At 54.1% G+C, this 27205-nt stretch overlaps 1 protein-coding gene and 1 long non-coding RNA gene across 2 annotated transcripts in view; one reads left to right on the top strand and one right to left on the bottom strand.

Moving 5' to 3' along the window:
- The first annotated feature begins 4535 nt into the window (after window positions 1-4535).
- Window positions 4536-27205, top strand: part of CASTOR2 (cytosolic arginine sensor for mTORC1 subunit 2) — a 61874-nt gene continuing 39204 nt past the window's right edge. The window contains exon 1 of the mRNA XM_070566466.1: window positions 4536-4957. Coding sequence (XP_070422567.1) covers window positions 4845-4957 — 113 coding nt within the window. The 5' untranslated portion in view covers window positions 4536-4844. The remainder of the gene's footprint in view (window positions 4958-27205) is intronic.
- On the bottom strand, window positions 9696-17705 carry LOC139074726 (uncharacterized). Its single transcript, XR_011524417.1, has 3 exons — window positions 17494-17705; window positions 15691-15782; window positions 9696-10072 (listed from the first exon to the last, which is right to left on the bottom strand). It is a non-coding gene; the product is annotated as an uncharacterized lncRNA (long non-coding RNA).

Here is a 27205-nt window from a genome sequence, read left to right as displayed (position 1 = left end):
CCCAGAGGAGGAGATTTAAGGTCAGCTCACCTAGGGACTAGTGAAGGATCCAGAAAGAACCTGAGCCCCAGAAAAAGACCCCTCTTGGCCAAACAGAGTTACCCTGACTCTTTCCTCCCCCTTCTTTCTTCCACTCCCACCCTGTCTGAGCAGCCCATGCAAATAAAGCTGACACTAGGCCTTGGCTAGGCAGACTGAGAAGTGCTGCCTGCCTTTGGGTGCTGCTTTCCTGTGTCTAGAGACTCTAGGCTTAAGCCGAAAGAGGTCGCTGGAGTCCACACCCCAAACCTCACTCAGCCACGGTGGAACCAGTGGGCCCTGTAGAGCTGATAAACAAGAGACCCAGGCTCCCCAAAGCAGCCTCGGGCCTGGCCTGGGCATTTTTACCGAGTTCCCCCATGATTCTGACACCAACCACATTTGAGAACCACTGGTCTACAGCAGTGCTGTCTGATAAAAATGTAATGCAAGCTACATGTCATTTTGAATTTAAGAAACTAAAAAGAAATGGATGAAATTAATTTTAAGAATATATTCTATTTAAACCAATATCTAAAATGTTATCATTTCAACATGTAATCAACCTAAAAAATTATTAATGAGATATTTTACATTCTTTTTTCTATATAAAACCTTTAAAAGCCAGGGTGTATTTGACATTTCTAGCACATCTCCAGTCGGATGCTTAAGATTCATCCACAACACTTGATCTGTATTTAAAATTCATGGTTTTGACAACCAATTATTTCAAAGTAGTGTGACCAGCTTGTCCCAGTTTACCCAAAACCAAGTCCTGGTTTTAAAACTGAAAGTCCCACATCCTGAAAACCTCAGTCCCAGGAAAACCAGGACGGTTGCTCACCCTATTCCAAACAGACTTGAAGGTTTTCCAGTAACTGAATGGAGCATCGGTTTTTAAATTTAAATTAATTAAAACAAAGAAAATGAAAACTTCAGTTTCTCATGGCACTAGTGATAATTCAAGAGCTCAGTAGCCATGTTTGGCTAATGGCCACCATATTGGAGATCGTGGGTCCCGGAGCCAGGAAGCCCCTTCCCCTGTACATAAGACCACCTGAGGAGGATCTGGGCTCAGTTTTCTTTTTTCTTTTCTTTTTTTTTTTTTTGGAGGAAGATTAGCCCTCAGCTAACTACTGCCAGTCCTCCTCTTTTTGCTGGGGAAGCCTGGCTCTGAGCTAACATCCGTGCCCATCTTCCTCTAGTTTATATGTGGGACGCCTACCACAGCATGGCTGCCAAGCAGTGCCATGTCCGCACCCGGGATCCGAACCAGCGAACCCCGGGCCGCCGAGAAGCGGAACGTGCGAACTTAACCACTGCGCCACCGGGCCGGCCCCTGGGCTCAGTTTTCTTAAGAGACCTGTGGTTTCCTCATGGCCCGTAAAGGGTGTCAGGCAGAGGATTTATGAGGGTAGGGACACAGCATAGAGCAGCTACCCTGGCAACATGAGGAGGATGGAAGGGCATTAGGAGGCCACTGTAACCATCCAGGACAGGAAGTTGTGTCCTGATGTGGGAGCATGATGATCAACATGGAGAAAGAGGCTAGATTACAGAGGTGTGAAATATACAAAATCATTAAGACTTGGTGATTGATTAGATCACCAATTGATTCTAAAATGATTCTTTGGTCAACTTCCACCATCCCCTCAACCCCCAACCAGGTTGATTCCAAGATGTTCCAGTAATCTATTGCTGCTTAACAAACCACCCCAAAATATAGTGGCTTAAAACAGCAATAATTATTTCACTCTTATCTCTCATGGTTCCAGAGTCTGATTTGGTTCGGCAGAGTGGTTCTTGTTTAGTGTTTATCATGTGTTTGTGTCACACAAAGGCTAGGGCAGGAGTCACCTTGAAAGCTTCCTCACCACATCTGGAGGCTGATGCTGGCTGTCAGCTGGAACCTCAGCTGGGGCTGTTGGCTGGAAAACTGCCATGGGCTGAATTGTGCCCATCCCCCTACCCAAAATTCACATGTTGAAGCCCTAACCCCAGCACTTCAGAATGTGACTGTATTTGGAGATACGGTCTTTAAAGAGGGAATTAAGTTAAAATGAGGTCATTAGGGTGGACCCTCATGTGATATGACTGGTGTCCTCATAAGAAAAGGAGATTAGGACACAGATACACACACAGAGGACAGACCGTGTGAAGACACAGGGAGAAAGCAGCCATCTGCAAGCCAAAGAGAGAGGCCTCAGAAGGAACCAACACTGCTGACACCTCGATCTTGGACTTCCAGCCTCCAGAACTGTGAGACAATACATTTCTGTTGTTTAAGCCTCCCAGTCTGTGGTACTTCGTTACACACCCCTAGCTGACAATACAAACGACTAGCTGTGGTCTGTCCATGTGGCCTATGCTTCCTCACAGCATGGCACATGGCTTCCAAGGGTGAGCATCCCAAGAGGACCAGGTGGAAGCAGTGTCGCCTGTTATGACTTAGTTTCAGAAGCCAGGTAGTGTTGTTTCCTCTGCAAACACAGGCCAGCTCAGATTCAAGGGGAGGAAATGTACACCTACCTCCTAAGGGGACGTGATTGTCAATGTCATGTCTTGAGAAGAGCGTGTAGAATGAAAGGGCTTGTCGTGGCCATCCTGGAAAATACAATGTGCCATCCCAGGTTGGTAACTTGAGGGATTGGGGATGGTGTCGTTAACCAAGACAAGGATTACAGGAGGAAGAGGACAAGGTCTGAGTGGGTTAGATGAGGAGGAAAGGTTTGAACAGGTTGGGTTGGCCAAGCCTGTGAACATTTAGGTGGATGTAGCCCACCACTAGGAAGTTAGATATGTGAGTAAGGGCCCTGGGAACACGTTCTGTTTAAAATGAGTTTCCCAAAACACAAAAAAGATAATTGTGACCTTTATATAATATATATTCATAATATATATAATAATATTGCGCAAAGCTCTGTGCTGCTTTTCATTCAATTTTTTTTTTTTTTTAATGCTGGTCATGCCCTGCTAAATTGATTTCACAATCCACCCAAGGGTCACGGCCTACAGATTGAAAAGTACTGACTTGCCCATCCAGAGCAGAAGTCAGAAAACTGGCCGAATCCTGCCTTTAGCCTTGCTAGTTTGGTTTCACCTGTTGGTTGCTTTTTAAAAACTGAATTTTATGCCTTCAGACAGGCCTTCCTTCTCTTCCACCATTTCCGACAGTCAGATACCCATCACTTAACACATCTATGCTACTTGCCTGGCCCCTGAATGCATTGCTGTTTGGGCTGCGTTTCTCCAGCTTCTAAAGGAATAGATGTCTGCATTTACGCATTCCGTGCGTATTGACTGTGTGTCTCTCACACGGCAGTCACATTGCAGAGACTGGGAATAAAGCAGAGAGCAGCCAAAAATCACTGCCTTCATGGAGCAGAGATTCTAGACCAGGGAAACAGACAAGCCAAAAAATCAGAAGAAGAAATATATTCTTTATTAGAAGGTGACAAATTCTTTAGGGAAAATAAAGGGAAAGGAGATAGGCGCGCTCTAAGATCTACCAGATTGCGGGCTTCACACCCCTTTGTGGAAATGAGGAAGCCTAATATGTTCCTATCTAACAGAGGAGCGCTGAGAGAGAATGTGGGAAGCACAGCCAGAATTTTCCTCAAAAGAGAGTCCCAGCCTGCCCCAGCAGGTGAACCTGACCTATCAGGTCCCTAAATTACTCTGTCAAAGGGTGAAGCACCAGTAACTTTAACCTAGAACGTTTCAAAACCAGTCAGCCACTAAGGGGAAATTGTTGCCAGCCATGGTCACCGGCACATTGGCCCTGGGGTCGGCAGCCCTTCAGACGTATTTCAGACTGCTCCCTCATGCGGCCTTCGCAGTCCCTACCCCTCCCTCTCCAGCGGGATAAACGGCCACCTCATTAGCTCTGCACACATGACCCCTCTCGACCGGACTCCTGGTTACCGCGCCTGCCTTATCTCTTGCCTCTCCTCCCTCACATTTTCCGCTCCAACAAAGCCAAACACAGGACCGTGGGCGCTTTCACGCTTCTGTGCCTTTGGACACGCTGTTCCTTCTGCCTGGAAGGCCACTGGCCTCCATCCCTGGACGCCCCTGCCCCCGTCCTCGGAGAGGTCCCATTCATCCCTCAGAACCCAGCCGGGATGTCGCCTCCTCCGGGAACCCCCGTTAGGCCCCTCGGGGGGGCCCCATCTCTGTGCCCAGCACCCATCTCTGTTTTGCTTCTCTGCACGATATTTACCGATTTCTCCAAATCTCTCCCCTCCCAGACTCGGGCCTCCTCCAGCGCTGGAGTAGTGTTGCCTACTGGCTTTGCACCCCAAAGCGCCTAGTCCCGAGGTCTGAGTGACAGAGCTCGCACGTAGGCTCAGGCTGGCTCGAAAGGCCCCCATTTCTGCCCTCTGCCTCCCTAGTGGTCCTGTGGGGGCCGGGGCTCCGGCATTTCGCGTGCACCCGGCCGGCCCCTCGCGCGGCCGCCCAGCGCCTGACATCAGCAGCCGGCAGCGCCCGGGCCGCGCGCGACTACAAGTCCCGGCACGCCCCGCCGCGGCCGCGCATGCCCAGCGGGCCGGCGTTTGAGTGGCAAGTTGTTTGTTACAGCGAACACCAGCTGCTCTCCGCGCCGGGCGCCGTGAGCCGCTGCTCCGCCGGCTCTGCCGCCCTCGCCAGCCGCCCGCGGCCCCTCTGGGCTTGGCGGGCCTCCCCTTTGTCCGCCGGCCCGCCAGGCGCCGAGCTCCCGGTCCCCGGACCGGCTGCCCGCAGCGCTCGGTGCTGGCTGGGCGCGCAGGGGGCGGGGGCCGCGGCTCGCCCCCCGCCGATGAGCCGCCGTGGAGCGCGGGCGGACGATGGAACTCCACATCCTGGAGCACCGGCTGCAAGTTGCCAGCGTCGCCAAGGAGAGTATCCCGCTCTTCACCTACGGCCTGATCAAACTTGCCTTCCTGTCGTCCAAGACCAGGTGAGCGCGCGGGGACGCGGCGCCGGCCGGGGAGAGACAAAGAGGCGCACCCGGGCGGCTGTCCTCGCCGCCGCCGCTCAGAAAACAACTTCGAGCCGCGGGGAGCGCCCCCGCCCCGCCGCTCGCCTTGTTTTTGACAAAGCCACCCAATCTGCCCTCGAACGGGGTCCTTCAACCCCGACCCCCCCACCCCGATGCACCCCCGCCGCTGTCTCCCCTTATCTCAGTCCACTGCTTCTCATCACCTCCCCGAGATCCGGAGGCCCCGGGAGACTGCAGTGACGAATCCGTGAATGAATGAACGAACGAACGAATGAATGAAAAACAGGTGTGGGGACGCGGCAGTGGAAAAAACAAACTACCACCCCCCATCCCCCAATCCCTCGGTTGGGCCGGCCCCCGTCGCCAGGGCGGAGGGAGAGATTCTGCTGAGCGCGGCTGCCCAGAGCAGAAAATCATAAAATCATTAGTGGGTGTTTATCTCAAGGTGCCTGCGAAGATTGCGGACGGCGGGGGGGCTGGGGAAGGGCAGGGCAGGGGCTGTGGGTGAGGGTCGCGGTGGTTCTTGCTCGGGTCCGGGAAGCGGTGGGGGGGGGGGGGGTGCTGAACCCTGGAAGGGGGAGGAGCAGGCGTGTTTATGGCTCAGCCTTGAGGCAGGGCTTGGATGCTGCAGGGGGAAAAATAGTTGAAGGCCTTGGGAGGTTGAAAAAAAAAAAAACCAAGTTGGATTTTCCCAGTGCCAGGTAAGAATCTGACTTTGTGAGCCCCAGTAAGTGCTTGGATTAGGGTGTTTTTTTAAGGAGCCCGAGCCCAGTGAATTGTGAGTGCTAGCTAGTGCTGTAACTTAAATCCCTTTTTTGTCCACCATTGTGCCTGTTGGGAGGGATGAAGTTGTTGCTGGTTGTGGTTTTTAGGGGTTGGGGCGGTGGTGGTTCTCTCTTTGCAAAATGAATGAGTAGACTATGGATCAAGGTTAACATTAAAATGATGGGTCCTCAGGCTGCCCACCTTGGGCACTGAGCTCTGGGGATGCAGGCAAATAATTCAATCTGAGTCTGTTATCTGCCTGTTAAAGTTCTTGCCTGGAAATCTCACTTTGATGTGTGTGCCTGAGCCGGCAGCTCAGTCCCGCCATTGTTTGCGAGATGGAGCGAGATCTGCCAGTGGCATCTTGTTTACTTTCTTGTCTGGCTGCTCGATGGGGTACGGGTGATCCTCGGCTTCCTACCTTGCTGGGCCCTGGCTCCTTTAATTGAAAAGGTAATTATTAAACAGGTCATTTGAAAACAAAAGCCAACAGCTCAGATTCTCAACCCTCTCCCCCCCCCCGCCCCCCCCACAGCCCCCTCTGGCTGTGGACATCCACCCTTGCCCATCCCACATCTACCTGCCCTCTGCCCCCCACCCCCTAGCCTGCCTTAAGATTCCAAGACTGGAGGTAAGAGAAAACGGCCTTGTTTTTCCAACCCTTGGCCCTCAGCCCCAGGCAGCCCCCTGGCTGATTTCTCCGCTACCATTCACCCAGGATGATGACTCAGGCTGCGGCTGTGCGGGGCCTGGGTGCTGGGAGGAGGGGGCTTTTGGGGGCTTCTTAAAAGACAGCAAAGGATGACTGCCTCTGCCCCTTTTCCTTTGTGGAGGGCCTGGGCCTCTTCCCGCCCCCACCCCAGGGTCCAGTTTGGAGGGCTCACAGATAGGCATGTCCCGGGGGTGAGCTCCTGCTGACCTGTCTGACCAGGGAAAATCCACCCGTCAGTGGGTCTCACTTCTCCCTCTGTGCAGGAGGCAGCTGGTCTGAGGCCCAGGTGACCACTCCAGTCTCAAGATGACTCAGAGGTCAAAGGTCATCTCGATGTCTCCAGGGTCTGGCTGTGGAAGGTACTGAGCACAGTTGTCAAATGGCACAAGGCCTGCCTCCCAACACTCTGGGCCAGGACATTGGCTTCAGGTTGTGACCAGCCCCCTCACTGCCTGCGTGACCGTGGCATGGTCCTTTTCTTCCTCTGGCTTTCACTTTGTCCACCTGTAAAATGAAGACAGCACCACTTGGCCCATGAATTTTCACAGAGCTGCTGTGTGTGTGGCAGGGAATGGTTGTAGAACATGGCTTTTTAGTGAGTAACAGGGGTGGTTGGGAGTGGATATATTATTTAAGCTATTTTCAGTAATCAGTCATCCAGGCAGACCTTTTGGTCCTTTTTGATTATTCCATCAGTACCTGTCCCCAAGTAGTGGCCCATGGCCCTGTCACTTTCCCCACCCCACCCCCAACCTAAGTTTAGCCCACACTAGTGGATCTCTGTGCTGCCTGTTGACAGGTTTTCAATCACTCCTTACCAGGAGGATCCTTGGCATGGCATTTGAGGTCTTTTGGGATCTAGATCCCGAATCCTTGTCTTTAGCTACTCCCTGGCAAATACTCTGTTATTAGTGCTGTCGAGTGAATTCTGAATCCTAGCACCCTGTGGACAGCAGAGTGGAACCCTGCCCCGTCTTTTTGTGCCATCCTCTCACCCGCCGGCGCTGTTTCAGACCAGGCTCTGCTGCTATTGAGTTTTCATGGCCAATTTTTCCGGAAGTCACCTCCTTCTTCCTAGTGTTTCTTAGTCCGGAAGCTCTGCTGAAACCTGTCCACTGTCGGGGAGCCTTCGGGTATTTGAAATATCAGTGGCATGGCTTTCAGTGTCACAGCAACACGAGGCCGCCACAGTATGACAACCAACGATGGGTGGTGTGGTTCCCTGACTGGGAAAGAAACCCGGGTCGTGGTGGTGAGAGCGCCGAATCTTAACCACTAGACCACCAGGGCTGCCTTGCAAAAACTCTGGTGGCCCACAATTTACTTTATCCTTCTCTGTGCTCAGGACTTGTACATCTCCCATCTCTGCCTGGACCCCCTCCCCCCCAGTAAATCCCTGTTCAACCCTTGAGATCTAGTGATAGCACCCTGAAACTTTCCTGAAGCCCCCTCCCTCCACCCTCGACAGACTTAGTCCCTCCCTCCCTCTTGTGTCTACCTGGGTGGATGCTTGGGGAGGGATATGGCATTGGTAGATACCCATTCTCTCTCAGGGGTGCACCTGGGTCCAAGAGATGCTGAGATACCCTGCCCCTCCCTCTTCGAAGCCCAGAGCCTGGTGGGAGAGAAGGAAGAGGCGATCACAATACAGCAGGGTGGAGTTGGGGAAGGGAGGTCTAGTGGGGTAGCTGAGGTGTCTGAGGGACTGCCTGAGGGAGCCTGGGAGGCTTCCTGCAGGAGGTGACACTAGATCTTAGGGCTTTAAAATAGGAATTAGCTAGGTGGGAAAGGGGATCCTGGTCCTAGATCCTTCATGTTCCACAGTATAACTTGGAATTAGGTTTTACACCTGCTTTGCAAAGAAGGAATCTGAGGCTCAAATGTTAAGTGACTTGCTCAAGGTCACGCAGTAAGTGATACAGCAGGGATTTGAATCTGCAACTTTCTAGCTTGAGCTCAGAGGTTGGCTGTGCCAGGTTGCAAAGGACGCCCATATTCACCGGTTACATGCAGTCCTTCTCTTGGTTGTGCGCTGTTCTAGAGGCTTTAGGAGCACGGAATGGAACCTGTGGGTTTTCTGTATCCCCTTTGCCTGCCTTTGTGGGCCTTTTCTTCTGCCAGCGATGGTTGTGCCGCACCACCTCCCATCTAGACTGTCTGCATCCTCACCTTAACCCTTCATCCCTTCGCAACTTTCGTCCATAACACCGTAGTGTTTGCTTGTCTTATTCTCCCACCTGGATTATAAACCTTATTCTCGGGAAGCTTTTGGTGCGTCTTTTTATTCACGTACCCTCCCCCCCAAGATAATAAAGCTCCCATTTATTTCACCATCTGTTACAGAGAGGTGAAGACACTGGGTTCGTAGCAGTAAAATGGCTTGCTCAAGGTCACACAGCTGGGAAAAAACAGAAATGGGATTTGAACCAGGCCCTTTCTCCGCTGTGCTTAGCATACTGCTTTGTAGGCACTTAGTAACTGCCTGTTTGATGAATGTCCGACCCGTGCTTGGAGTGACCCAGATTTCAGCCAGAGCCTCTGATGAGTGCCCTGGGGGCTGGAAATGGCTCGGTGCGCAGAATCACACCTGGAGCAGTGTGGCCCAGGGCCCCTGCCTCGGCTCTCGGGGCAGCATCTGGGTGTGGCTGGAATAGCGGGCAGCAGGCTGCTGAGTGCACTTATTCTAGGCACGAGCTGGAGGGTGAGACCCTGGTGAGCGTCCCCTCTGCCCTCGTGCTAAACCTGAGCTTCTGCAGCCTGGCTGAGGGCCCTCTGCAGCCCACCCACCTCTCTCTCCAGCCTCATCTCTCACAGCTCCCAGCCCCACAGATTATTGCATGTGCACACGCACACCCCTCCTCTGATGTCTCCAGCCTCAGGCCCCTGTTCTGTCTGCCTGGAATGTTCCTCTTTGCCCTATTCCGTTTGTCTGCCTGCTTGTTCTTTTAGATTCCATTTTAGCCTCACCTCCTCCAGGAAGTCTTCCCTCAGTGCATAACTGAGCTCAGACCTTTACCCTGCTGTGATGGGCTTACTCTCAAGAAGGTGAAATGTGACTAACGGTGGACTATCAGCAGGATGCTTTGGGCTGCAAATAACAAAAAGCCATGACTTAGGTGGCGTAAACAGTAAGAAGTTTAACCTTTGCATAATAAGAGGTCGTGAGTTGGGCTGCTCTTCAGTTGGTTAGCTGAAAGGCATGATGATGTCATCAGGGACTGATGTCTTACCATCCTTCTTTTATTTGGCTGTCTGTGGCATCGTGGCGGGGCTCCCTGGGCAGTGGCAGGGGCATCTCTGGGCATTATGGGCAGTTGGGAGGAAGTCCAGTGGAGGAAAAGGGTGGTTGCCTCCAGGGTGTCTCTGAGAAAACCTTTCCAGGAGCACAGCCCCCTTCTGCACAGACTTCCTCATCTCATTGGTCAGCACTGGGTCACATGAGCATGCCTACACCAATCACTGGCACGGGGAATGAGACCATCATGGACCAGTCAGGGCTCATTGCTGCAGCTGGGGTCTGCCACCTGGGGGCTTGTGGCCTCAGGAGGGGGAGGCTAGTGTGGCTCTTCTGGGACTCGGATTTCCTCTCTGTGACCCTGTAACACAAAACAGGGAACAATTACAGTCACACGCCACATAATGACTGTTTGATCAGTGACGGACCGCACACAGGACGGTGGTCCCATGAGATTCGTACCACGTAGCCTAGGTGTGTAGCAGGCTATACCATCTAGGTTTGTGTAAGTACACTCTGTGATATTCGCACAACGATGAAATCACCTAATGACGCATCTTTCAGAATGTGTCCCCGTCATTAAGTGACCTGTGACTGTAATAAGTATAAAGTGAAAGCAATGATGACAACTCCAAGTCAGAGCTGTAATGTCCCCATTTTACTGGTGGGGAAACTGAGGAACTTGAGTGCACAAGGACACACCGAAGTGCCGCAGCTGGGATTTGAACCCAGGAAGTCTGGTGGTGGAACCTGTCCTGATGACCACTCAGCCAGGCCTAAAGCACACCAGTTTGGACGCCTTGTCCCCAGGAGCCACTTAGCAGAGGTGTCACTGAGAGGGCATAGCAATGGGGTAAGGGGGCAAAATCCTTGTCCTGAAATGCATTCAGGTGGCAGGAAGCTGCAGTACCCTCTCTTTTTGCGAGTGAAATGCTCTTATCTGTAAATTCCATCTGAGAAAGTCTGTCTCATTTGATGGCGAATCCATCACCTGGGTGAGTATGCCGTGAGCACATATCCACGGAAGCCCACACTTCCCGCCTGGGCCGGGTCGCTGTCTGCAGGTCACGGGGGCGTTTTGGCCTGCACTTGGTCATTCGTGTTGCTGCCTGAGGAAAATCTTGCCAACAAGCCATAGTGAACAAGACGCATTTATGGGAGAAAAGTTCGAAATTGCAAAAAGTCCATCCAAAGCCCTTTGTTTTCCTGAGTGCCTTGGGCTCAGGCCACCATTTGATTGCAGTTTGGGGAAAGATAGACCAGCAGGGGAGTCAGGGCCCTGGGACCCAGCATCTTGGGGGGAATCCTAGCACTGCTCTATCTTGGCGGTGTGGCCTTGGACAGGTTGCCTGACCTCTCTGTGCTATCAGTTTCTTAACTCTAAGACAGGGATAATGATCATATCTACTGCCTAGGTAGTTGTGAGGACTTAATGAGACCAGCCATGACAAGGACTTCGAATAGTTCCTGGTCCACTGTAAGCTCTGCTAAGCGTGAGCTGAGAGAGAAAGTGCCCTGCTTAAGCTGGCAGCACCAGTCTGTGGGGTCAGAGTTTGAAAAGCCTAGGATTAGGAGACTCCTTACGCACACATAGTCACATTCTGATTCTAGAAAGTGGAGATTCTGTTACTGTCCTCTGGGAACCTAGCCGAGGACACTGGTCACTGAGGGCCTCTGAAAGGGGCAGCCAAAATGCTATAGCATCCCAGAGCTGCAAGCAAGGAAGGCTTCCTAGAGGAGGCAGCACCATTTGAGCTGAGTCTGGGTAGAATGGGAGGATTTCAAGAGGTGGAGGTGCTGTGGATGAAGGAAGATGGGCCAGCAGGGAGCAGGAGGGGTGGGCACAGATGGGTCAGGGGTGGGGTGCTGGTTGAGAGAGCACAGGGTGGCCCCAGAGCCATTTCCCACACCTTCCCGGGGTGGCCATGGCCTGCTGCTGCCCCAGAGGGAGAGCTGGCCCAACCCCAGCTCCCAAGTACCAGGTCTGGGAGGCACAGGGTGCTTGGCCTGCCCCACATCCAGCTGCTCCGCATGGTGCGTGCCTCCTCGGCCGTGCCCACCGCTTCTGCTGGGGCCAGTCCTCCTCATCTCCCCCTGAAGATCCACACTGCTTCCCCACCACTCCATCTGCCTCCAGGGCAGTGCAGATGGTGAGCACAGCCAGAGCCCTCTGGACAGCAGCACAGGCCTGGAGGCTGGAAGGAGAATGGTGTCCGCGGAGTCGGGCTATGACTGGCTGGTGTGACCACAGCTGGGGGTTGGTGCAAATTGCTATGTTGTATTCATGCAGAAACTCTGCAGCAGGCACCTGCTGTGTGTAGGGCCTAGTGGGAGACACCAAAGGAGCTTCTTCCTGTCCAGTGAGAAGAAAAGGTGTGTTTTCCACCAAAGGTAGACAGTGAGAGGCCAGAGGCCCAGGGGAGGGGATGGCTGGTGCCACAGGGGCTGCGTGGAGGCCCTGTGGCCCCACCACAGGTTGGTGCTGAGATGGCTGTCATGGTTCCCTCTGAATCCCTGACCGCATCTCTGCCTTGCTTGAAGGCCTTCTCAGATGGCCCCTGCCCTGGGTCACTCTCCTTGCCTGGCACCATGAATACTCCTTGATCTGACTTCTTCTGTCCTCTCTGGGTTTGTCCAGTCTCCATACCACACATGTCCCATTTTTAAATATCCCAGATTCTTTGACGCCCTTCCTTCAAAAGCTAGAGCTCCACACCTTCTGGATTAGTGACTTTCTCTAAGGAGTAGAAGGTGGCAGAAGCCATGCTGCGAGGCTCCTGAGGCTAGGGCACGAAAGGATGGCTTCTGCCTGGCATGCACTCTGCTCTGTGGGAAGCCAGCCACCATGTTGTGAGGACACTCAAGCAGCCCTATGGAAAGGTAAGCAGTGGAAAGGAACTGAGGCCTCCCACCGACGGCCAGTCTGTGAGTGCGGCCTCCCACCCCGGCAAGCCTTCCAGTGATCGCAGCCCCAGCCAGCACCTTGACTGTGACCTCATAAGAGATCCTCAGCCAGAAGTGCCCAGTTGAACCCCACCCAAATTCCTAACCCAGAGACCTGTGAGAGATAGAAAAGAGTGGTGTTGTTTCAAGCACTGAGTTTTCAGGTAATTTGTTATGCAACAGATAACTAATAGAGTGACTATGTAATTTGTCATCCAAATGGGGACACTTTTGAGAATAACAAGGAACACTAAAGAGAATTACCCAGAACAATGGGGCAAACCAGGAAGTAGGATCGCCCTAGCTTTAGTCCAGCCACACAGCGCTCACAGTCCTTAAGCCTAACACAGCCTCTTCTTGGAGTCGGCTCAAGTACCACCTCCTCCAGAAAGCCACCCTGGGGCTGGGCGAGTGGCTCCCTGGATCACCTGTGCCTCGGTTGCAGGTTGAGAGGGCTGGTCCCCTCTGTCCTCACCCCAGCTGCATGTCCAAGCCCCAGGATGTGTGCCCCAGGGCACTGACTCATCTCCTGTGGTTGAGAGAGGCTGTCGTAAAGGACTGAATTGGTCTCTCCTGAGCCTGCACATGGCTGGCAAGTCTTTTTTTTCTGACAGACCTCTTGGGGGAGGAACCAGCCCAGTCCCACCAGAGCTGGAGCGCTTGGATTCGGGTTGTCTGAGGCCCGGTGCTGCACCTGGGCATGAGCAGACAGCCCACCGAGATCTCTGGCAGCTGACAGTTCACCCAAACCCTGAGCCACTTGGTTTGTTGTGAGTGTGTTAAGTTAAAACGTCTAAGGGGAAACTCACCTCTAGAACCCTTACACTCATCCTTGCCTTAAATATAATATATTGGACACACTCTGACCTCTGAGATGTATGCTTAAAAGCTTGGGGTCTTGTCTGTACACCCATGTTCATAGCTGCAGCAGTCACAATAGCCAAAAGGTTGAAGCAACTCAAGTGTCCGTCACCAGATGAGTGGATAAGCAAAATGTGGTTCATCCGTGAAATGGAATATTATTCAGCCTTAAAAAGGCAGGAAATTCTGGCACGTGCTACAATGTGGATGAACCTTGAGGGTGTTATACCAAGTGAAATAAGCCAGTCACAAAAAGGACAAATGCCATATGACTCCGCTTACCTGAGGAACCTGGAGTAGTCAGATTCATAGAGACAGAAAGTCGAATGGCGGACGCCAGGGACTGGGGGAGGGGAATGGGAAGTTAGCATTTAGTGGGGACAGAGTTTCTGTTTTGCAAGGTGAAAAGAGTTCTGGAGACTGGTTGCACAACAGAGTGAATGTGCTTACTACTGAACCGTACACCTAGAAATGGTTAACATGGTAAATTTTATATTATGCGTGTTGCACTAAAATTTTCAAAAGAGAGGCTGCTGAGTGTGTAGAGGCACAGGGCAGTGTGGCCCGTGGACGGCAGACCCAGGCTGAGGGAAAGAGCCAGCACCTGGGGAGACAGCTGCTCTGAGCATGTTCTGTGTTAACTCGTTTCATCCTCACACAGCCCCTGTCACGTCAGTACACTTACTGGCCCCATTTTACAGATGAGGAAACTGAGGCGCTAAATGGTTCAGTTCCCTTGCCCAAGATCATGGAAACTACTAAGTGGAGAGTAGGGGGTTTTTATAGCAGCTTTATTGAGATATAACTCACACACCATAAATTCACCTCTTAAAGTTTACCATTCAGTAGCTTCTAGTATATTCACAGTTATGCAGTCATCTAATTCCAAAACCGGTTCATTACTCCAAAAGACACCATACCCTTTACTCAGTCATTCCCTGTTTTCCAGCTCACCCCCAGCACCCAGCAACACTAATCTACTTTCTGTCTTGATGGATTTGCCTATTCTGGATGTTTCATATAAATGGACTCACACAACAGGTGCTTTTGTGACTGACTTCTTTCACTTTACACAATGTTTTCAAGGTTCATCTATGTTGTAGCATGTGTTGGTGCATCATTCCTTTTTATGACTGCATAATATTCCATTGTATGGGTGGACTACATTTTGTTTTCTTGTTCCATTAAGGGACATTTGGACTGTTTCCATGGTTTAGCTGTTAGGAATAACACTGCTGTGAACGTCTGTGCACAGGTGTTTGTGTGAGTGTTTGTTTTCATGTGTCTCGGGTGTATACCTAGGAATGTAATTGCTGATCACAGGGTAACTCTGTTGTTAACATCTGGAGGAAGTGCCAGGCTCTTTTCCACAGCGGCTGCACCATTTAACACACCTCAGGAATAGGATTGGAAGCCGGGGCTCTGGCTGCAGAGTCCATTTCTTAAACCACCACACTGGGTTAGTGTGGTTGGAGCCTGGAGGCCCTTGCCAGCTGGGTGACCACAGTGTAGGCTCCTGAGCCTCTGGGAGACTTGGTTTCTTTGTGGGCAAACTAGATTATGGGAAATGAGGGCCTGGATCAAGCACCTGGCCCTCGCAGCTTCTTCCCATTTTCCTCCCAGACCAAGCTTGTGGGAATTTGGTGTCACCTAGGCAGGCACACCTGTGAGTGGAGGTGAGGAAGCGTCATGTGTGGGTTCCAGTGGTTCTGGGGCCCTTGGAGACAGCTCCCTGGGACCTCCTGTTTGTCCCCTGTCTTGAATGGGTGGTCGTTGGAGTGGCGGACTCCAGGAGTGTAGGTCTGTGCTGAGGTGGCCACAGCTGGGGCCTTGGTGAGGTGTTGGCATTGGAGGGCGGGCTCCCTCGCTGACCCAGCCCAGGCTGTGGCCGCTTGCTCTGAGCTGAGGCTGCAGAGAGGAGGCGCCCTGCCAGGCGGGCAGGAGGGTGGTCAGGCTGGGCCTCCTCCTCTTGCACAGCCTGGCGACCCTGCACGGTAGCTAGGTGTTTATTCTCAGGGTCCGGTGAACTTCCCCCAAAGGCTGACTCTCCACTGAAAGCAGGCCCTCCTGGATGCTCGCCTGATCGCCTGGACTTTCCTCTATGCCCTCGGGGCCTCTGCGCCAGGCCTGTCTTCCTTTTGATTCCCCCACCCCCACCCCCACCCCACGACTTACTCCGTTTCTTGAGCAGGAAAGGCTGCGGGTGGAAATTTGTTCTCAAAGTTCAGTCTTTTTCCTTCAGAGCTCAAAAGTCGCCGATTCAGTGACTGATAGGGCAGATTTAGAACAAACACAGCTTAACCTTGGACGCCTTTCTTGAGATCCTACTACGCACCGGGCCCCCTGAGGCTGTCCATCATTCCCCTCCCTGTACACGGCTCTGGAGGAAGGAGGGGTCCCCCGCCCCACCTGACAGGGGTGGCTGCCCCGTAACCTGCCGCAAAGCACACAGGGACACACAGCAGACTAGGGTTGCAGCCGGCTCCGCAGCCCCAGCCCTTCTCTGCCTGTGCCCCACTCGGCTCAGTCCCGCTGCTCACTCTGGACGGGAGAGCTTGTGCTAAGGGCCCTTGTCGGGATGTGCACATAACTGTCGAGAAAATGTTTTTAATCCAAAGTCCACCACTTACGAGCTCTGTGACCTTGGGCAAATTGTCAGGAGCCTCAAAGGAGGCTTACTTGCCTTATCTTTAATAAACCAGTGTGACCTCAATAAAATAAAGTAAAAAAATGGGCATCATCTTATCGACCTCTTTGGCTGGTGGTGGGGATTAAATGGAAGATTTTACATCGAGGACTTGGGTGTCTGACACAGCGATCCAGTTATTTGGATGAATTCACGGATATTTACTGAGGACCAAAGTGCCCTGGGCTGGACTGCAGGTGTCGTGAGGGGCAGTGGTGGCCTCTGCCCCCACAGCGGTAACAGTCTGTTCTTCAGAATTATTGGAAGGGCCAATCTGGAGGTTGCAGGATAGAATGACTAGCTCTGGTTTTATTTGACAACGAGGGGAGTTTTTCAGCTTGGCTGAGCTGCAGGGACTGACACAGACTGGCCCGATGGCCCGAGGTCCTGGGGAGGGGAGGCTAGTGGAGGCAGGGCTCTGCAGAGCCCAGACCCCAGAACCTTGGGAGCCAAGCAAGTGGCCCGCTGTAAGAGCAGCGTGTTGGAACCGAGAGCTCTGGTGTCCTGCAGTTGGCCTCACAGGGCACGAGCTCTCTGTTGCCTGCGAGGTCTCGGGGGCCCTTGTCTGGGCAGCTGTGCTGGGCTGCCGCTTGAACACCCCAGACTTGGCATGTCCCAAATGGTGCTTGTTGTCTCTCGTGCACACCTGCTCCGTCCCCATGTCATCTGGCTCTGCCACATCTAGCCCACCTCCAGGCCCTTTCCCTAATCCCCTCCTCTCTCTGTACCCTGACTGCCTCCCCATCCCCCTCCATTCAGGCCCATCCCCTGACCCCACTGCCCTCAGAAGGAGGCCCTTGGCCCGACCCCTCTAGGCCTCTTCCTCAGCAGGGGGGCAGCTTCGATTTGCACAGTAATCTACTCTCATACTGCACACGTGTGAACTGTTCTGAGCTGGGGTCCAGGCCCTCACTGTAGCCCCCAGGGCCTTGGCCTCCTTGTGCCCCTCCCTTCCTCTCTTCTGTCCTGGTTCATTCTTGCTACCCCTCTCCCTGCCCCTTACCCTCTTCTCTGGCCAGGACAGCCTCTGCTTTGCCCCAGATGTACCCACCATCTGAGTTTGGTGTCCCGGCTACGCCAGGTGCAGCTGTGCGGCCTCAGCCAGTCCCTTCCTGGCTCTGAGCCCTGCAGCCCTCATCTATAACACAGGTCAGCAATGGAGCCAGGCAGCCCTGTTTCATGCAGCCTGGGAGGTTTGGCCGCACTGAGAACGGGCATTGCTGAAGGCCGAGCCTGACATGGGTGGGGCCGTGTTTGCAGGCTCAGGTGGGCTTGAGCATCAGGGCTCTTACCCGCTCATCCTTTGCAGGAGTCCCTGCAGGGCTTGGCACTTCTCTGTGGTCTTCAGGGCACACAGGCGGTGTCCATACTGTGGTTTCTGTAAGAGAGTTTATATGTGGCATCAAAGCCCCAGGACAGGTACAGACTTGTCACCCCAGCTTTGTGGGGTGATGTAGAGTGAGCCACAGAAGTAGAGGGAAGCCCCATCCCAGCCCCATTCTTCTCAGGGGTTAGAATTTGGAGCCTGGAGTAGGATCTGGAACGCTGGGCCAGGTGGTGGGGTTCAGAAGGTCCTTGTACTCTATGACCCTTAACTGCCCTAGGGTTGAGATGGGGGCAGGGCTCTCAGGGGCAGGAGATGCCCCCGGGCTCTCCCAGCCAGGAGCTGGGACCTGGGACCTCTGATCCATTTCTTCCCCTCCCCATGGTGTGGCCCTGGGCAGGTGCAGCTCCGGTGGGTGTGGGGGGACCCCACGGTGAACTGCCCGGGAGAACTCGTTCGCACCCACCCAGGCTGGACCAGCCTGAGCTGTGCAGTCCTGGTGGGATGGGTCATCCACGCAGAGTATCACAGTTGGTGGGGGAGAGGGAGGGGCTGGAGGTGTCCGAGGGTCACCTGTAAATGACAAGGTACTGCGTTGACCCTACAGCCAGGCCGCTGAGGGCCCTCAGTGCGCAGCCCAGGTGTAGGGAGAACTTGGGCTTGAAGGCAGTGAAACCGCATTTTTTTAATCTGCTCTTTCCTAAATACTCTTCTGAGTAGCTCCCACCCGCCTCCCTCAGCTTCCCTCTGGCCATCCCCCTTCCTCAGCTCTGCAGTCCACATTAGCCTGTTCAACTGCCGGTAGTTGTCAGTTTCTGCTGGGAAACGGAGAGGGCGATGGCAGCTGTGTCCCAGGGCCGTGCCAAGGAGTCAGTGAGGTTGACAGATGAAGTGCGGAGACCGTGCCTGGTCCGGAGGCCCGGCATAGTGAGAGTGGTGAGATTCCTCAGTGTCCCCTACGCCGCATGTTGTACACTGGTTGTGCTGCTCAAATGTCTGGTGAAAAATCCAGCGACCGGAAAATTGCCCTGTGTAATGCCCCGAGGAGCGTTGCTCTCAAAGGCTAGGGCCCCTGATTCTTCCTGCAGAATGAAGGGTCTTATGTCGCCCCCAGCCTGCACACACGTGTCTGTCTGCAAGGACAGGTCTCCTCTGCAGCCTCCTCCCCTCTCCCAGCAAGGGCAGGGGCCCGTCAAGGAGGGGCCCTGAGGGAGCAGTTCAGGTGAGCGTGTGGGCTGGGGGGCCTGTGCCTCCAGCCTCCCGAGGGCTTGGCTGTCACCCCGAGGGGGAATCGGGCACCTTGGACGGGGCCTGGAGGAGGCAGAGGCTGCACGGTGGAGAAGGTTCTCTCTGGCTGTCTGGTTTCCTCACACCTGGCCTGGGCCCTCGGCTCTCGAGGCTCCCTTCTCCACCAGTTGACGAGTGTGTCCTGACACCCACCTGGCGCTGAGTGCTGGTGCCATGAGGACTCCGACCCTGACCCTGGACTCATGGATGGCACGGTGAGGAGACAGCCCTATAGCTCTTGCTCACGCTGTTGTCTGGTGAGAGGAAAGTCCTCAAGGCACAGAGGAGCTCAAGGTACACAACAGGAGGTACTGTTGTGTCCGTGCGAGTTGAGGAGGGCTTCCAGGAGAGACGGCCTTAAGCCAGGCTTGAAGCATTAAGGTGGAGAACGGACTTCCAAGAAGAAGGGCAAAAGCACGCAGGCCCGGCCCATGTGGCTCATGGTGTGCTGGAGCAGCGTCGGGGCTGGGGAGGGTGGCCCTGTCATGAGGGAGGGCTGGCTGGCCACTGGAGCCCAAGGGCTCTGTCCAGGTTCCTTGGTCGGGATCTGGTTGCTGGCCTAATCCCAGGGCCAGAGAAGGGTCATAGGGGAGGGGAGGGCAGGCAAGGAAGAGGACAGCTGGGGGAAGGGCCCGGAGAAGTAGCCCCGTGGAAAAGGGAGTGAGAGAGAATAGAGTGTGGAAGCTCTAGGCTAGTGGAATCCCACTTCTGGGTACGTGTCTGAAGCAATTGAAAGCAGGGTCTCCAACAGATATTTGTACACCCACGTTCATAGCAGCATTATTCCAATAGCTAAAGCATGGAAGCGACCCAGTGTCCATTGACGGATGCATGGCTAAGCAAAATGTGGCCTGTACATACAATGGAATATTATTCAGCCCGAAATAGGAAGGAAATTCTGACACATGCTACAAGGTGGATGAACGTTGAGGAGATTATGCTAAGTGAGATAGGGTACAGAAAGACAAATACTATATGATTCCACTTATGTAAGGTACTTAGAATAATGAGATTTACAGAGACAGAAAGTAGCATGGTGGGTGTCAGGGGCTGGGGGCAGGGGAGAAGGGGGAGTTACTGTTTCATAGGTATAGAGCCTCAGATGAAAAGAGTTATGGGGAGGGATGGTGGTGATGGCTGCACAACAGTGTGAATATATTTACTGCCACTGAACTGTACACTTAAAAGCGATTAAGATGGAGCTGGCCCCATGGCCAAGTGGTTAAGTTTGTGCATTCTGCATCAGCGGCCTGGGGTTCGTCAGTTCAGATCCTGGGTGCAGACCTATGTATCGCTCGTCAGGCCTTGCTGAGGCAGTATCCCACATAGAAGAATTAGAAGAACTTACAACTAAGGAATATAACTATGTACTGGGGCTTTGGGGAAGGAAAAAACAAAAAAAGAGGAAGATTGGGAACAGAGGTTAGCTCAGGGCCAATTTTCCTCACCAAAAAGCCTTAAAAAAAGTGGTTAAGATGGTAATTTTATATTATGTATATTTTAATACAATAAAATGCATACTGAACAACCACCACAACAAATCTAGGCTAGCGAGAATGAGAAGAAAGTCGGGGGTAGGGGTGGTGCTAGTCACTGTGGAGAGGATTGTCAGTGAGAAAGAGCATATATCCTGGAGTTTTGACAGTTATGAGTTTGAATCCTCACTGTGCCACCTGTCTTATCTGCTTGGGCTGCAATAACAAATGCCACAGATTGGGCGGCTTAAACAACAAATTTTTTTCTCACAGTTCTGGAGGCTGGAAAGTCCAAGATCAAGGTGCTGACTGGTTCACATCCTGGTGAGGGCTCTCTTCCTGGCTTGCAGATGGCTGCCTTCTCCCTGGTCCTCACCTCATCTTTCCTTGGTGCGTGCACACAGAGAGAGAAAGCAAATGAGATGTCTCTCTGTTCCTCTTATAAAGGCACTAATCCCACCATGGGGGGCCCACCCTCATGACCTCATCTAAACCTAATCACTTCCTAAAGGCCCCACCTCCAGATACCATCATGTTGGGCCTTAGGACTTCAGCATGTGAATTTGGGGGGTACACAGACAGCTGGTCTATAATACCACCTTTGGAGAGTTATTTCGCTTTGGTTCACTAAGTCTCAGTTTTCTTAATTGGAAAATGGGGGCGGTGCTGCTGAGCCCCTGGGTATTGTGGGGATCTCATGTGCTCAGGTGTGGCTAGTGCCCGGCATCTAGGAGATGCTGAGCAGGCATCAGCCGTCACCAGTGAGGCTTCCCTGAGCATCTGCAAGACTCCATAACCCTCAGGTGCCCCCGGATGGTCTGGGGCTCAGGGAGATGCTCATTTCCCTCCTGGCAGGCTGTGATTTGGTGCCTCTCCCACTGGCCTTGTGCTCTAGTCCTTAAGCTGAGGGGCTGAGTGCGGGCCCGGTCTCAGCAAGGCTTGTGGGGGCCATTTGTCTTCCCATTGAGTCTGGAGATCTTGGGAAACCTCCCCCACCATTGCTTTCCCACCCCTTCAGGGCCCCGGCTTCCAGGGGGGTGACCCAGCAGCTTCCGGCAGCTTCTTCTGGGAGCCCTGCCTGGAGAGAAGGCAGAGCACCAGGGTCAGCTTTAGGATGAGAGGTCACCTGGCCTGTCAGATGGGTCAGGGTCAGAACCCCAAGCCCCCCGCCCCCCAATAGAGGGTTGCAGATGGGTGGGAGAGGGAGCCTTGTCCTCCTCTGATTCTCCTCCGTTCTCCTGGCATCAGGCTATGGCTGGGATGTCCCCTGCCCTGGACAGGAAGGAGGAGAGGTGACTGCCAGGGTCACAGTGCGGGTAAACCACAGGGCTGGGGTTTGACCCCAGGACTGTCTGGCTCCTGATACCATGCCCCTGACACCCCTCCTTCCTGCACCTTCTCTGCACACCCCACTCACACCCCACTCTTACTTTTGCAGTCCACCCAGTCCTGCTGTCTCCCACAGGAGGGCCTCCTTGCCTCTTTGTTTTGTTTTTTCTCATTTTAAATTTTTGGGTGGATAATAAATTCACAATTTATTAGAATTCCAAAGATACGCAAAGGTGCCCAGGAAAAGCTCCCTCCCACCCCTGCTCCTCAGCCACCCAGTTCCCACCCCCAGAGATGATGAGATTGGGGCGTACTCTTAGTGACATTTCCTGTCCTTGTATATACAGGTATCCCCTGATATCCAAAAGTTCACTTTACACCACTTCGCTTTTAGGAAAGACCTACGTTAGTACCTGCTTTTGCTAACTGAAAGAAATCTGAAGAGGATTTTCACTTTTACAAAAAAAAAGCAAAAAGAGCATTCAGTGTTCCTTTTGCAGCAAGCTCTTGGAGAGGCAGCATGTGCCGTGGGCAGCAAGGGGGCGCCGCCGGGCCCTGTCTGGGACCGCCTGGGGCGGCTGAGCTCCGAACTGCATCTCTGAGCGGCTGTGCTTTGTCTCCATTCATTTTGGTTGGGTTTCTGGGGTCTGGGAACACTTAAAATTTTTCCCACATGTATGAATGGTAGTTGCTTCTTCCCATTTTGGCTTACAAGAGGTTTCATAGGATTGCTCTAGTTTTGGATAGTGGGGGGAACCTGTATATGCCAGGATGCATTTTTTTTTACGTAAATTGGTGTTAAGCCATGCCTACTGTTCGTGGCCTTTTCAGCTGACATTCGTTCTTAGCGCTGATTTGTGTCCTTCATTTTAACTGCTGCACAGTTTGCCATGGAACAGGTGACCATCATATATCCCTAATCTGTCTCCCACTGCTAGACATTTGTCCCCAACCTTTGTTGTTGTTGCTGTGGTTTACAATTAATGCTGTAGTATGTAACTTGGCACACAGACCTCATTTTGCATGCGTGGGAATATGTTTGTGGGGGAATGCCTAAAAGCGGAACTCCGGGTCAGAGCATGTGTGTGTCAGGAAAAGTCCTCACCTGGGGCCTCCAGAGGAGAGTTCCAGTTTCCACTCCCGTTGGGGTGTCTCGGGCCTGCTTCCCACAGCCCCACCAGCCAGCGTGTCCTCAGACAGCCTGGTCGGTGAGAGGACCCCCTTTATGTCCCCTCCCATTCTAGGGCTGTGTGTGTGTTTGTGCACATGCGTACGGGCCCTGAGGCATTTGGTTGTCTTCTTGTTTGGGGCTCTTTGTCACCATTCATCTTAGCTCCCCAGCCAGCTGGCAGGGCCCCGGTGGGCTGCAAGGGTCTTAGGGGTCTTCCACCTCCAGAGCACCCAGGCTGTGGTCGGCCCACCATGGCTGAAGCCCTGACTTTATTTGCTCTTGTATCCAATATTTGCTCATTTCTGTGGCCAGCTCCCCCTCCGTCCCCCCATCTGCAGGTGGAGGCAGCTGTCTGCCACACCCTGAGGCCCAGGTAGCCAGGCCTGTACTTATCCATCGCCAGTGTGCCCAGCCCTTGAAGCCGGGTCCCCAGCGGCTGCCCCCTCCCATGTCCAGAGCTCTCTCTCCTCCACGAATGTTGGACACTGTCCCAGGTCCCAGGTCCCAGCACCCCTCCTTCCCACCCTCCTGCTGAGCTTAGCTGATTGCGAGGGTCGAGGCTTGGGGACCAGCTGGGCCTGAGGAGCACCCTCCCCAGGGCCTGCAGGCCAGCCAGGGAGTGGAGTTCACAGCTGTCCCAGAGATAAGGTATACCAGACCCCATAAAAACACCTTCCAGCCCCTGTGACCGCGGAGGGCTCTGGAAGAGGCTTCTCCTGCTGCCGAAGATGATGGCCCTGGAGGATACCCACCTCCTGTGTGGGCACAGGACTCTGGTACCACAGAGGCCTTGCTGACCTGTCTCCCGTTCCCAGTCACAGGCAGCACATTCTGTCCACTTACCAGCCCCCAGCCTTTGGCAGGGTGTCGACTTCTCCGAGCCTCAGTTTCTTCATCTGCCAAATGGGGTGCTGACACTGACGGGCAGCTAATCAGCATTGCGTTTTTAAGTTGTTATGTTCTGATTGCTTTCTCTTTTTCCTAACCCCACTGTCTCCCTTCCTTTGTCTGTCTCGATGCCTTTGGCAACAGCGGACATGGCCCCGGGGATCTTGGCCACAGCCAAGGGGGAGTTTTAATAAAAGTGAAGGATTTGGCCCAAAGCCCATGGAAGGCTCTCGGGGCCTGGACCTCCTCACTGAAGGCAGGACCGCTCAGCACTGGACCATCACCAAGCTGCTCTGGGCAGCTCAGCCAGGTGATGACAGGTGTAAACAAACTGCCAGGTCCTCCGGGAGCTGCTGGTGGAGGTGGGTCGTGAGGAGCTGGACCGGCCGTGGCCGTCTATGTCTGTAGATTTGAGGCCCCAGTCTTGCCTCCAGGCAGTTGGTGCCACCATCAGCCGAGAGCGCAGGGCAACAGGGTGGCCCTGGCTGGGACTTCGCAGCCTGTTTCGCCCATGGCTTGAATCCCAGGCCAGGTGCCTGAACACTGGAAGGAGCGGGGGCTGTGACCACATCTAGTTAATAAGCAAAGGCCTGCTTCTGGCCAAGCCCGCCCTGGCCTGGGGAGCCAGGGGAGCGGGGTGGGGGGGGGGGAGCTGGGGAATCCAGGGGAGCCTGAGGAGTCAGGGGGAGCTGGGGGAGACTGGGGAGTGGGGGGAACCAGAGGGAGCCTAGGGAGCAGGGGGAGCCTGGGGGAGCTGGGGAGAACCTGGGGGAGACTGGGGAGTGGGGGGAGCCAGAGGGAGCCTAGGGAGCAAGGGGAGCCTGGGGGAGCTGGGGGGATCTGGGGGAGCCTGGGGAGCCTTGGGAGCAGGGGGAGCCTAGGGGATCCAGGGGGAGCCTGGGGTATCCTGGGGAGCCTAGGGAGCAGGGGGAGCCTGGGGAGCTGGGGGCAGCCTGGGGAACCTGGGGGATCTGGGGGAGCCTGGGGGATCCAGGGGAGCCTGGGGAACTGGGGAGAGCCTGGGAAGCTGAGGGCACCCTGGGGAGCTGGGGGGAGCTGGGGAGCCTGGGGGAGCCTGGGGAGCCCGACGGAGCCAGCAGAAGCCAGGGGAACCAGGTCACTCTGAGGACAGCAGACCCACAGCTTCCCTGCCACAGGGCAGGGGGTGCAGGGCTGGAGGCTGGGGACAAAGTGATCACTTACCCCCTCTCCTGCACCAGCCCTGAGGTCTGGGATGGCACCACTTGGGTCCACCCTGCCCTTTGGTGGAGAAGGACAGCACATGAACACCTAGTTCTCGGCCACTCTGGGCTGGACCGAGCCCGACATCTTGAGTTTACCTCTTTTATTTCATGGATTGGGACCTGAGTCCCCAAAGGAAAGGACTTGCTGGGGTACACAGAGGTCACACCGATCCCCAGGGTGCAGACAGGCCCTGGGGAGCCAGGCTGCTGGTCAGCTCAGGCTGTTCCCAGGCCCAGCACGTGGGCCCTGTGGGTGGTGGTCACTGACAGTTGTGTCAGGATGGCTGTGGAAATGGACCTGCAGTAGCTGAGGTGGAGAAGGGAGTTGGGGGCATGGACCCGGCTCCTTACCCCTCACCAACCACACATTTTCCCGCTCCACGCCGTCTGTGCGGGGCCCTCCCCTGGAAAGCGCTGCCTTCTCTCTTGTCCTTGCTGGCCTTAGGGGCCCAGCACAGGGGTGCCATAGAAGGGGTCCCCTTTTGGAAACCTTTCCCAGCCCTCTACCTCCTGCTCTTGTCAGCCTTGGGCATGGCTGTTCATGCTTCCTCTCCTTTCCTTCAGCTTGGGAACCATTCCGTATAGTTTTTCAGGGTCCTATATTCGTTTCAGCCCTTTATCTGTCATCTCTGGCCTTTCATCTAGTTGCTTCACAAGTGTCTCTTCTAAGTAGCCTTCGACATCTTTAAGGGTGCTATGGACCAGATGTTTGTGTCCCCCCAAACTCATATGCTGCAGCCCTAACCCCCATGGGACTGTGTTTGGAGGTCGGGTCTTTAGGAGGTAATTCAGGTTAAATGAAGTCAAGGGTGGGGCCCTGCTCCCCTAGGATTAGTGTCCTTAGAGAAGAGACACCAGAGAGCTCGCTCACTTTCTCTGTGCGTGTGCACAGAAGGAAGGCCATGCGAGGACATGGCGAGAAGACAGCCGTCTGCGAGCCAGGAAGAGAGGCCTCTCCAGAAACCCTGCCAGCACCTTCATCTACTTCCAGCCTCCAGAACTGTGAGAAAATAAATTTATGTTGTTAGCCCCTCAGTGTTTGGTCTTTTGTTCTGGCGGTCCTGGCTGACTCAGAAAAGGTAAGGAGCTGTCCTTGTTCTCTGTGTCCCCATGCCACTCCGGCCCGCCTGGGTCCTGAGAGTGAAGATGGGTGGCAAGAGCCCAGGCTCTGGGCTTGTTCGGCCCTCTTCCTCCCTCTGACGAGACTGTATCCCGGGCCTCAGTGTGCCCATCTTGCTAAGGGGAGGGTGACGAGAGGCCTGTAGGTCAGGTTCTCAGAGGTTTTTTCCTGCCCCTTCTTCCTGTCTTGAGGTTGAGCTCATTAAAAGTGCTCAGTGTCAATGCCAGACATTTCCTCCCACCAGTTAAGCAAACAACAAGGGAACCTTTCCTGGAGAAAAGTAGCGGTGATGTGGGCATCACGCTCAGACCCTGCCTCATGCCAGCAGCTGGTCGTTCAGTCTTGAGGACCTCGGTGATAGTCCCGACATCATGGTGCCCGAGGTGGAATCTGAGCCTGGAATGGCTCCAGGGCCAGTGGCTTGGGGGTTAACCACAGCAGAAGGGGGGGGGCGGCGGCGGGACCTGGAACTCAGGCTGGGGAGGGGACATGGGCTTTGTTTCTGCAGAGGCTGCTGGTGTTTGAGTGAGTGATGTATCGAAAAGTTCTAGGACTGTGCTGCCCAAGTTGGTAGCCTTTAGCCACATGTGGCTGTTTAAACTTAATTAAGATCAAATCAAATAAAAAATTCAGTATTTTAGCCACACTAGCCACATTTCAAAGCGCTCAATAGCCACGTGTGGCTAGTGGCTACCCAACTGGACAATGTGGTGTAGACCATTTCCATCATTCCAGGAAGCAATCCTGGACAGCACTGTTCTGGAAGGTTTGTTTGGGCACAGGGAGGGAGAATGCTTGGCTCATTGTGGCACTGTCTGTCCTGAGTCAGTGCTGGGTGGAATAGGCTCATACCTGGACGTGTTCGCCGTCCCTTGCGGACCTCTGCTGGGTGTACCCAGTGGGCTCCTAGACGAAGTGGTTGAGTATGGTATGGTGTGGTGTGGTTGGGCCGGTGCTGGCAGGGCTGGCAGGAATTGGCTCCGCTCTGGGATTTCAGCGCTCCATCCCCCCTTGTGTAAACACATTGTCCCGTTTGCATCCCCAGCAAGCACAGCCCCGGGCCCATGGAACCGTGGTGGACAGGGCAGTGGCTTGACCAAGCTGGAGCCACAATTCTACCACAGCAAGCCATGTGTTCCTGCTTTGGAGAGTGACAAGGTGCCAGC

The sequence above is a fragment of the Equus przewalskii genome, chromosome 12 (assembly GCF_037783145.1).
Source record: "Equus przewalskii isolate Varuska chromosome 12, EquPr2, whole genome shotgun sequence".
Taxonomy (NCBI): Eukaryota; Metazoa; Chordata; class Mammalia; order Perissodactyla; family Equidae; genus Equus; species Equus przewalskii.
Note: the sequence above shows the minus strand (reverse complement) of the source record. Positions and strands in the feature narration are given on the sequence as shown.